The sequence below is a fragment of the Triticum urartu genome, chromosome 7A (assembly GCF_056163025.1).
Source record: "Triticum urartu cultivar PI428250 chromosome 7A, HENAU_Tu73, whole genome shotgun sequence".
Lineage (NCBI taxonomy): Eukaryota > Viridiplantae > Streptophyta > Magnoliopsida > Poales > Poaceae > Triticum > Triticum urartu.
Window position 1 is genome coordinate 192,587,283 of NC_141879.1, and position 12,363 is coordinate 192,599,645.

A 12,363-nucleotide genomic window follows, 5' to 3' on the forward strand; every position below is an offset into this window, starting at 1 on the left:
TTGAAATGAGAGCACACAATCCTTGCTTCCATTATGGTAGCATGTTTCTCTCCATTTAAAGACCAGAGCACGCAACCAATGCATGTCATCGGGCTCCTGGACTTGATAACTTAGGTACAGAAACCACGATAACTTTGCCCCCATGGATAAAAGTTGTTGAAAACCTACCACCGATAACTTCTTTGTAAATAGCATGATAATATACACTCCCGGACTTAATAACTTAGGAATAAACACCACGATAACTTTCACCCGTGGAAAAAACTTGTTGAAAACATACTCCGGTAACATTTGTGTAAATACATGGTAATATAGGCTCCCGGACCTGATAACTTAGGTACAAATACCACGATAATTTTGACCTGCGAAAAAAAGTTATTGAAAAAACACTCTGATAACTTTTTTGTGTGTAAATAGCATGATAATATCGGCTACCGGTCCTGATAACTTGGGTACAAACACCACGATAACTTTGATCCCATGAGAAAAATTGTTGAAAACATACAACCAATAATTTCTTTGTAAATAACATGATAATATACACTCTCAGACTTGATAACTAAGGTATAAACTCCACGATAACTTTGACCCGCAGAAAAAAGTTATTGAAAACATACTCCAGTAACATCTGTGTAAATAACATGGTAATATAGACTTTTCGGACCTGATAACTTAGGTACAAACACCACGATAACTTTGATCCATGAGAAAACTTCTTGAGAACATACTCTGATAACTTTTTGTGTAAATAGCATGATAATATAGGCTCCGGTCCTGATAACTTAGGTACAAACACCATGATAATTTTGACGTTATTTTGTTGTTGTTGAAAACATACCACTGATAACTTCTCGTATAAATAACATGAGCTGATAACATGGAAAAATGTTGTTAAAAATACCCCCAATAACTAATGTGTAAACAACATGATAATACACACACATAAGAGCTGATAACTCATATACAAATCTCATGGTAATTTTTTGACCGAGGAAATGAAAATTGTTGAAAAAGATACCCTCGATAATCTTTGTGCAAGATAGTAATATACACAACAAAGCTGATAACTCGCTGCAAACATAATAATCACTTTTTGACCCCCGGGATAAAAGTTTGTTGAAAACATACCCCCTGAAACTTTTGTGTAAACGACACGGTAACTTAAGTATGACAGACGTGATAACTCACGTAGCCCGGGTGTGGTAACTTTTGGTCCGAAAAAAAAGTCATCATAACATATCAACATGGAATGTAGTTTCGAAGATCTCGTCGAGACGCTTTTTTTTTGTGAAGAAGGTTTTTTAATCGGGGTGATGGCTTGAGCTACAAAACATTTTGAAGTTTGAAAAAAAGAAAGAATCTAGAATGACATCAGCTTTCGTCTTTTAATGAATATATGCATGTAATTAGAGGAAGGAGTGCACGTGAAAGAAAAATTAGTTATTCTGATGCATGCATGTATATAATTAGAGTGAAGTAAGGATTATTCTTGCCTATTGCTAAAATCCAAACGTTTGATAGTATAGAAGTTCATTATAAATTATAGTGATGATCCTTCCTTGACCCGGAACCTCAATCCGACGCCGTGTCACGGTGTCAGCGATACGAGAGAGCTTTTTCACATACTGATGAGGATACGTGTTCGCACAGCGGTGAGAACGCATCTTCTCAAAAGCGACGCAGGGCTGCACCATTAGCACACGGATACGATCGAATGAACGCAGAGAGCTACACCACAATGGATCATGCATGCGTGAGCCCGTGCGGCGCGGGCGCAGCGTTGGCGGCGCCTCCTGCTCCGCGCACCCCGCCAGGTTGCGTGAGCCACCTACCCAGCCCGGTACACACGTAGCCGGCCAAGAAGAGCAAGAAAAATCGGACCATCTTTTTGCAGCTCCGGTGAACCATTGATGGCTATAGGTTCGTTGGTTCAACACGTCCTTTCAGTTTCTGCCAACATTTCGGGGACGGGGGCGTCGCTGGCTGCTACCGCCGCAACACCACCGATCGGACGGTCGGAAGCACAGCGTGGAGCCGAGGGTCAGAACGACGATTTTTATCATCTTCTTCTTCGCGGGAGACGGCTGTTAACGCGGGGCCCGCTCGCCGCCCTGTTCCGCGCACCTCCGGAAAGGTTGCGAACTTCGATCCTCCGTGGCCGACGACGCTATGGTGCATCGTGCTGCCGACGCGCTGGTGTCCAGACTCGTACGTCGTACGTGATCGCATCGGCACCTTCACGGACGCGCACGGCACGGGGGAGGAGCGTGCACATTTTTCTCCCATGTGTGCGCAAAAAATGCACGCCGTCCCGTAATGCTTTCAACAGCCTGGGAAGTCTACAGTCTGCACGTGCACTGACTAACCTAGCCTGACAACAAAGTCCCTCCTGTCTGAGGCCTCGTTTGGTTTGAAGGATTTTTGTAGGAATTTCATAGGATTGGATTTTTATAGGAAAAATTCTTTCAAAGCCCTTTGGTTTGAAGGAATGAAATACTATTCCTATGAAGGAATTCTTCCTATCCTTCACATTTCATAGAAAAATAAACATTAGTCTAGACTCAATGAAAAAAATCCTATGAAATGAATCAAAGGATATCTTCTTTCCTATTTCTACTCATAGGATTTGAGATGCATGTATCTTATTTCCTATGACTTCTCTATTTCTATAATTTTTTTATTCTTATAATTTTCGCCTAAAGTGTCATCCAGTTCAAAGGAACCACAAAATTACCTAGCCCACCCCATCCACCCATTTTTACGGGAAAAAGACCAATCATTCGTTCTCACTTGCGCACAGGAATTTTCTTTCCTCGCTGGAACCCCTCCTACCCACCACAAAAAGAAAAAAACAGAAGTGCCCCTATTATATCCTCCCAAAGTCCACATCCGAGCCTATTAAACCCCCTCGCTCTCGTCTCAGCAGCAACCCAAATCCCAGCCGCCACCATCACTGCTCCCCCTCTCTCCTCAGTCCCCACTACTCTTCCCACGCAGCTGGGGACGCCCTCCCATTTACTGAGCCAAGAGGAGGAGGGGAAAAAGAATTGATTGCCGATCCGGCGCAGACCAATAAATTGTTCCCGCCTCCGCCGCGAGATCATCATGGCTGCTGCCGCCACGAGGAGGGCCGCCTCCTCGCTCGCCTCCCGCTGCCTGCTCGCCAGGCCCGCAGCGTCGCCCGCCGCTGTCCCCTCCGCGCTCCGCAGGGCAGGTGCGTGAATTCATTGCTCCAGGTCCGTGATTATTCCCTCCGTATCTGCAGACTGCAGCGGCACCAGTAGGATTCTGTGACTGGTTTGGTGCCCGTAGTCCCTCCTTTCGCGTTCTTGGCATGGCCTTGTTTCAGATCCAGGCACGCAGGCTCACCCGATGATCCGAATCTCAGGGAGCTCTTCTGTGGCGCCTGCTTTCTGCCCCCTCCGATAATTGTCACTAGTTTAACGATACCCACGCTTAGCTACCCGTGGCACCACCAGTTAGTAAATTAGTATTCTTTCATGTCTGCTGATTGAAAGGTCTCAAATACAGTATTTAACAACTTTCCTTGGTTGGTTCATCCGGAGGAAACAATGATCTTGTGGCGTATCGCATCCGAATGCGATTTTAGCAGTCCCCGTCTTCAGGGAGAAAAAGCGAATGCGTATCCTCCTAGCTCTTGAATCAAATGTGACGTCCGCTCTGCGACACCTATTTCTCGGCTAATGGAGCCTTTTGCGCTTGCGTCCAAGTAGCGCGCGTGTTCCTTTGGCTCGCTCGCTGTCATCAGTGGGCCGAGTTGTGGGCAGCGGTTTGGACTTTTCTGTCTATCGTTTTTCCTTTGGAGATAAGATTTTGCCCGACATGATAGGATATCTGCTTGTTTTTCTCCCGGTCGTTATCGGAGCAGTGGAAAACTGAGGTCATGATCTTCTGTCCATTTTCTGTGCTGCTCCTTCGCCGTAGATAAAAATCTGTGGTGCATTTTTCAAGGAGCTAGAAGAATTCGCCAGAAAATGCAGCCGGACTGTAGTATTTTTCCACGGTATTATTATTTTTCTGGTCATACATTACCGGGAGGAAAAAAAATATTTTTGTTAACTACTCCCTCCGTTCCTAAATACTTGTCTTTCTAGGCATTTCAACAAGTGACTACATACGGAGCAAAATGAGTGAATCTACATTCTAAAATATGTCTACATACATCCGTATGTAGTAGTCATTTGAAATGTCTAGAAAGACAAATATTTAGGAAACGGAGGGAGTAGATAAGTAAAAACCACAGGTGATAATGACAAGTGCAAACTTGTTTTCCACAATTATGAACATAAGGGCTAAAACATGACATTTTGCTCGTCGCCAAACCTGATACCAAATCTGCATTCACCACGCCATCTTCAGTTTTACATTTGTTTTGGCACCAGATCAGATCCAACCATAATATGTGGACATGAGTGAATATAGTTGTTTATCAGGAAATCACCTCATCTGTTCCCACATTTCTCAAACTGCCACTTACTGTATGTGCATTATTAACTCTGGCTGCAGATGGTGCACGTGGATTGTTGCCAGGACTCCTTCAGAGGTTCGGCACTGCGGCAGCAGCAGAGGAGCCCATTTCGCCTTCTGTCCAAGTGGGCGAGACACAGCTCCTTATCAACGGCAAATTCGTTGATGCTGCATCTGGTAAGCTACTTCAGCTGAGCTGCTAATGAGGCTGGGCCCATGGGGCCAGTTCGGTGAGCTTCAGCTCTGCTTGAGCAGTATAGGCCCATAAACTGGAACCCTATAGGCTTCAGTTTTTGTTTTCTCATGCTTTTTTTCACGCACCATCATGTTTTTGTATGAGCTCAGTCAACTGACAATGTGCATCTGCATGTAATCAGGTAAAACTTTCCCGACTGTGGACCCTCGCACCGGGGAGGTGATTGCCCGCGTGGCCGAAGGAGATGCCGAAGATGTTGACCGTGCGGTTGTCGCTGCCCGCAAGGCATTCGATGAAGGGCCATGGCCCAGGATGACTGCCTATGTAAGCACTTCAGCTTGGCAGTTCTGTTCCTGTTGTAGTTTCATAGTCTGGGGTGATGATGCTCATAGGCTGCTGCAAATTTTCCTCTACAGGAGAGATCCCGTATTCTTCTGCGGTTTGCTGATTTGATAGAGAAACACAATGATGATATCGCTGCACTGGAGACGTGGGACAACGGGAAGCCCTATGAGCAAGCTGCCCACATCGAAGTGCCAATGCTTGCTCGGCTTATGCGGTACTATGCAGGTGAGAGCAGCTTACATCCTGACAGTAATAGATAGACCTAGCCAAGAAGTTAAACTCCATACATGACTAACAAAGATGCCATTTCTGCTGAAATATGCAGGCTGGACTGACAAGATCCATGGTCTCATCGTACCGGCTGATGGCCCTCACCATGTACAGGTGCTGCACGAGCCGATTGGTGTCGTGGGTCAGATCATCCCGTGGAACTTCCCACTTTTGATGTATGGCTGGAAAGTTGGCCCTGCTTTGGCCTGTGGTAACACTATTGTTCTCAAGACTGCTGAACAAACTCCTCTATCTGCCCTCTATGTTTCTAAGCTGTTGCATGAGGTTGGTGGCATGACCATTTCATAATTTTTTATTTGCTAAGGAGATTTATGTCTAGTTATTTCATGTTATTCTAACAGTTATTGGATTTACCATGGTTAAAATGGGATTTGATTTATCTGATAACCTTTTTGAATATCAAAGTGGGTTGTTGTTGGATTGCGTAGTACCGGGATTAGAAGGTGTGGGGATTAGTTTGGACCTTTTGGAACAGCTGATATAACAAATGCGTTACCCACTGTACGTGTTGAGTGATCTCTGAAAGCTCAATGGTATTTTATACAAAAGTTGCTTTGCTGCATAGTTATAAAATGCATAGCTGTTTTTATAAACTATCCAAGATCCAAATGATTCAAATTTCAGTGCATTCAGTTGCTAATTTAGTTATTTGCCAATGTAGCGAGCAATTCATCCTCACTTTAGTATAGGATACCAACGTATATCTGTCATTCTGTCTAAGGCTGTACTAGCATATTGTGTTTGACGTTTTACTAGTCTACAAGTAAGAATCTGTATGATCCTGCAAGTTTTACTGAATTTAACTGATCAGAGTTTGCATGATTAAATAGGCTGGACTACCCGAAGGTGTCCTGAATATCGTATCTGGTTTCGGTCCTACTGCTGGGGCTGCTCTTGCTAGCCACATGGATGTTGACAAGGTAAACCTACACATTCTATAATTTTCGCGTTATTGAGAGTGACCAGAAAACTTATGCAGTATGCATGTTTGTACGGTCCAAATATGAAATTCAATTTTCTCATAATAAGCATATACTCTATGCAGATTGCATTCACTGGATCAACCGATACTGGGAAAGTTATTCTTGAGCTATCTGCACGGAGCAATCTTAAGCCAGTGACACTGGAGCTAGGAGGCAAATCTCCTTTTATCGTCATGGATGATGCGGATATTGACCAAGCCGTTGAGCTTGCGCATTTTGCCCTGTTTTTTAACCAGGTGTGTATTGGAATTTATGTCAAAATAAACATGATATTAGATAAAGTATATTCAACCACTTTTTTTCCCTTCCTCTGAACACTTTTATCTCCATTGTGGACTTGTAGGGACAATGCTGTTGCGCTGGGTCTCGCACCTTCGTACATGAGCGTGTTTATGATGAGTTTGTTGAGAAGTCCAAGGCTCGCGCTTTGAAGCGTGTAGTTGGTGATCCATTCAGGAAAGGTGTTGAGCAGGGTCCTCAGGTACACATGTTGTTCCCTAACCAGTGTAATTTAAACATTTTCTTATGTGCGAAGGTTAATTAATTAGCTTTGTTGCAACGTCCACATTTCCTTCTAGAAGCTAAGCAGTAATTAGGATGACCTAACCTTGCAAATTCCTTTGGCTTCTAGATTGATGACGAGCAATTCAAGAAGATCTTGCGGTACATTAAGTCGGGTGTGGACAGTGGAGCCACCCTTGTGACGGGTGGTGACAAGTTGGGTGACAAAGGTTACTACATCCAGCCAACAATTTTCTCAGATGTGCAGGTGAGCTGAACTGCTTAACTAGTTGATATTACCACAAGATAGTATATTAGCACAAATTCTCTTACTGTCTGTACCACCTGTAACAACATGTGCTTAACGTTTATCATATGGTTGTTTCAGGATGGCATGAAGATTGCCCAAGAGGAGATATTTGGGCCTGTTCAGTCAATCTTCAAGTTCAAGTGAGTATTTCATAAAAACTCTGAACATTATCCAAGTAACCAAGATCGAAACCAAAACTCTCAAGTAACAATTGTTCTTTTTCAATAGTGACCTCAACGAGGTGATCAAGAGGGCGAACGCAAGCCAGTACGGATTGGCCGCAGGTGTTTTCACCAACAACCTGGACACGGCCAACACCTTGACGCGTGCCCTCAGGGCCGGGACTGTCTGGGTGAACTGCTTCGACATCTTCGACGCGGCGATCCCCTTCGGCGGATACAAGATGAGCGGCATCGGTAGGGAGAAGGGCATTGACAGCCTGAAGAACTACCTACAAGTCAAGGCGGTCGTCACCGCGCTTAAGAACCCCGCATGGTTGTGAGCATAGCGCACCTATGGTCCTCCTTGAGACTCCGGAGAACGTGAAGACTCGCGACAATTGAATGAGAAGAGGAAGATGATGATGATGACACCAACGAGGATCACTAATAAGCCCCTGCCTTCATGGGCAGCCAGCCACCGTCTCTAATAAATATCATATGTGATTTTCCTTTGTCAACCGTGGCAAGACATATATGTTGTAGCAACATTATGTTTATTATCGCCTGTTGGAGAAGTCTCTGGTTGCAGTAAATCTGGTTTTTTTTTCAGTTCTTCTTCTACACATATGAAGCTACTGGTGTTCAATACCCTAGTTAATTCATGCCCTTGTTAAGCAGAGAATAAAGTTCTTGGTTTGGTTGAAGTTGCTAACTTCATTTAGCTGTTACCCTGCTGAAGTAACGGCGAAAAGATCAATGTGCTAGACAACCTCATTAAGCTGCTGGTACTTCATAACAATATATCCATGGCAACTGTGGAGGAACAAGTAGACAACCTTATTAAGCTGCTAGTACTTCATAACAATATATCCATGGCAACTGTGGAGGAACAAGTATGCAAATGCTGGCAAGTATGGAACCGAACAAACTAAAAGAATACTCCCTCCGTTCCAAATTACTCGTTGTGGTTACCATGACAAGTAATTTGAAATGGAGGGAGTACATGTGAACCAAATAATTGGTCTGTTCAAGGTGGCGACATACAAAAGTACTCTCGTACTAGCGATTTCAGGATTTGATTCTGCCACCAAACTGTGTAGTAGGTCCCAACTGGGCTTTGGTAGATCAAAGTGGTTGAACGACCCAGCAAAGGTTGACAAACAGGACCATAACCATGCATGAAAAGAGACAAAATTCCAACGATCGTCCCTGAACTCGCTGGCGCGTAACAGAAAAGTCTCCGAACTTAAAAACCACTCCAATATATGGTACTTATATCTATATCTATATCAATATAAAAAGATCCAAAGAGACAGACCAATTAATCTCGGGCATCAAATCATGTCAATCCAACGATCTAGACTGCTTCAATGTCGAGCGCTCAACATGTTTAGCGTGCAGTTAATTTCATGTCAAATATAGTGCTAATCACATAATAACACGCAAATAATATCCTATTTAATATCCGCATGCACTTAATATACTTCCAAATTAACGTGCATTACACATACACGTTGACTATCAATACCAATATAAAAAGATCCAAATGGACAGATCCAAACCATCTCGACTGTGAAATCATGTTATCTAGCGGTTCAAATCGCTCCAATGTTGAGCACCAAACACGTTTAACGCTCTAATTACCCGCCACCGCCGTTGCTATAAACACATTTTGACTCAACGCTATCCCTTGAAATCTGCCATATAATTATATCCTATCATTCCCGCAAAAAAATAATTGATATTTTACCAAATACCAACGTGCAACAGATATATCTTATCTAATATAACGTGCAACCAATATCCTACCTAATATAAACGTGCATTGCACGTTTATTATTACTAGTAAATACACACGTGCAACGCACGTTAAATATTTAAGCAATATATTAATTGCACGTGGATTTTAGGTATGCTATTATTTATGTGTTAATCATGTGATTAGTGTAATATTTGGTATGATATTAATTGCATGTTAAACATGTTTAACGCTCGCCATTGGAGCAGTCTAGATCGTTGGATTAACTTATTTCGATGGCTGAGATCAGTTGGATCTGCCCCTTTGGGTCTTTTTATATTGGTATAGACTAGTCAATATAAAAAGATCTAAATGGGCAGATCCATACCATCTCGACTGTCAAATCATGTTATCTAGCGGTTCAAGCCGCTTCAATGTTGAGCACCAAACACGTTTAACGCTCTAATTACCCACTGCCATTGGTTATAAATACGTTTTGACTCAATGCTATCCCTTGAAATCTATCATGTAATTAATATCTTACCATTCCCGCGAAAAAATAATTGATATTTTACTAAATACCAACGTGCAACATATATATCTTATCTAATATAACATGCAATTAATATCCTACCTAATATAAACGTGCATTGTACGTACATTATTACTAGTACATTTAAATACACAACATATATGGTCCTTCATACGATTCTGCGTACACTCGAGCGAACTCCTTGCTTCTATGGTTGATCTCATTCAACACCGTCGCGTAGGAGGTTGCCGCTCCCTTATTGATATTCGTTATAACCTCCAAGCGGTCAAAGGCAATCACCAACCTTTGAAGATTAAGATCCGGGGCAAGCGCGAGTTCCTCGTTGCAGGCTTGTATTTCTAAGTTTGTTGGATCAACAACACCATCAGAAAACTAAGTGTCCCTGCAAACAGCCGCATCCACACCCAAAGTACCATGGCAGGAAAGCCCGCCGTCAACATTAATTTTTGCAGCATTCCCCTCGGATGCTCAGATAAAACATTCCTATTCTAAGACCTCGTTGTTGGATCTATCAACTCCTCCGCAAGAGATGGTGGATTTTCTGATCGGGCACATATAGGACAGAGCTTGTAGTCTCTAGGCAACCAATTATCATGCCAGATATTTCTAGATGAACGGGTCCAATTCTCTTGATGAAACCCACCGGTAGGATATCTCTTTCCTATCGAACGCCACACCTGCGAGGGAGCCCCCCAATGTTTCATCCAACAGAGCACAATACTACAGGAACCAGGAATATGACGGACGACAAAGACCTTTGCCGTCAGCCAGCAGACGGCAAGACGTCCGGCTGAACAGGCTAGGGCAAAGGCTTCTTTGCCGTCTGCAGGCTGACGGCAAAGATACAAAGGCTTTGCCATCAGCCAGCAGACGACAAAGGGCATGGCTCTTTGCCATTTGCTGGCAGATGGCAAAGGCTGCTGGCTCTTTGCCATCTGCTCGCAGATGGCAAAGAGACCAAATAGACATTAATTCTGTTTTTTTCTTATATCAATTCATTTTCATAGAAAATCACACACACACACACACATATCCCAGCTATTCTGCAACCCATTCCTAAATAAGCTATTCAGGAACCATTCCTAACTGCTCGAAAACAGATAAGCTAACTGTGCGTCATATACTAGTTAACTGTCGGTCGGACTTTTTCTGGCACTGTTTTTTCGCACTATTTTTTATCGTAATTTTTGAACCGTTTATCGGAATGATGCAAATGACATAGCATTGGATGGCTACTGAATAGGCGGAATTTCTGTATGTTGATCGTTGTCCCAAAATCCTTACACTTTTTAAACAAAATTCAAAAAACTAGAAATTCTTCAAACACGTTTTCGGTGTTTTTGTGAAAGAAATTTTCAAACCGTTTGTCGGAATGATGCGTATGATACACCATTGGAAAGCTATGGATTAGCCCGAACTTTGGTATATAGAACTCGTTTTCAGATTCGCCATGGTTTAAGAGTAGTTTTCAAAAAACTAACGATATTTTGTCATTTTTTCTCGAACTGCTACAGTACATGCTAACTGCCCGAGCAGAATAGCTAACTGACGTATGACGACAGAGCTAACTATCGTGACTTAAGACACTTTTTTCTCTGGTTTTCTCGGATCAAGCTAACTGCCGGTATTGAAATAGCTAACTGTTGTTGATTGCGGCAGTTAACAACAAGTTAACGACAGGACTGAAGGTACTATTTTTTTCATGGGTCATTCCAACTGCAGGGCCTGAAATAGCTAACTGCCGGGACTGCGGCCGTTAAGAACTAGTGAACTGCTTGACTAAAGATATCAACCTTTTTCTTTCGTTCTTTTTTTTGCCAAGGTCATGCTAACTGCTCAAGGGCGCATGGCAGTTAAGTGTTCAAGTTAACTTCCACAACTCGCCCACTTAACTGCCATATGCAAGAAAAATTGGACTAACATTATAAAAAACTTTGTTATATTGTCATTTTTTTTGAACTGCTATAGTACATGCTAACTGCCCGACCGGAATAGCTAACTGACGTATGACGACCAAGCTAACTACAGCGAATTAAGACACTTTTTTTCCTGGTTTCCCGGATCAAGCTAACTGCCGGTATTGAAATAGCTAACTGTCGAGGATTGCGGTAGTTAACAACAAGTTAACTGCAGGACTGAAGGTACTAATTTTTTATTTTTTATTATTTTCCCTGGGTCATTCCAACCGCAGGGCCTGAAATAGCTAACTGTCGGGACTGCGGCAGTTAAGAACTAGTGAACTGCTTGACTGAAGATATCAACTTTTTTTCTTTCGTTCTTTTTTTGGCCAAGGTCACGCTAACTGCTTGAGGGCGCATGGCAGTTAAGTATTCAAGTTAACTTCCACAACTCGCCCACTTAACTGTCATTCCTAAATAAGCTATTCATGAACCGTTCCTAACTTCTCGAAAACAGATAAGCTAATTGTGCGTCATATACTAGTTAACTGCCGGGCGAACTTTTTCTGGCATCGTTTTTTCGCACTATTTTTTATCGTAATTTTTGAAAAGTTTATCGGAATGATGCAAATGGCCTGCAGACCCGAGCTCGCTCGCTCCCTTCGGGAAAAGAAACAAGTTAGGAGGGGGTGGTTCCTAAATAAGCTTATTTAGGAACTCTAGAGGGGGGTTTCTAAATAGTCCCACCCTATATATATACACGGCTGCGCTATAGTAAGCGAGCGCGCATTCTTCTTAGCCTACGCTCCGGCCGCTCCTAATTAGGCACGTGGGTCTCGCAGAGAAGGCTGTGCTCCACCGCTATTCTGGTTGAGGGTAATGAGCTTTGTAGAAAAAGT

The 12,363-nt window shown here is 43.0% G+C and overlaps 1 protein-coding gene across 1 annotated transcript; it reads left to right on the forward strand.

Moving 5' to 3' along the window:
- Positions 1–2,915: 2,915 nt before the first annotated feature.
- LOC125525423 (benzaldehyde dehydrogenase, mitochondrial) lies at positions 2,916–7,979 on the forward strand. Its single transcript, XM_048690442.2, has 11 exons — positions 2,916–3,214; positions 4,528–4,665; positions 4,866–5,008; positions 5,101–5,254; positions 5,355–5,584; positions 6,151–6,240; positions 6,366–6,539; positions 6,647–6,784; positions 6,935–7,072; positions 7,193–7,254; positions 7,343–7,979. Exons 1-11 carry the CDS (start codon positions 3,106–3,108, stop codon positions 7,614–7,616), a joined length of 1,650 nt encoding a protein of 549 aa, XP_048546399.1. The 5' UTR covers positions 2,916–3,105; the 3' UTR covers positions 7,617–7,979.
- Positions 7,980–12,363: the final 4,384 nt, after the last annotated feature.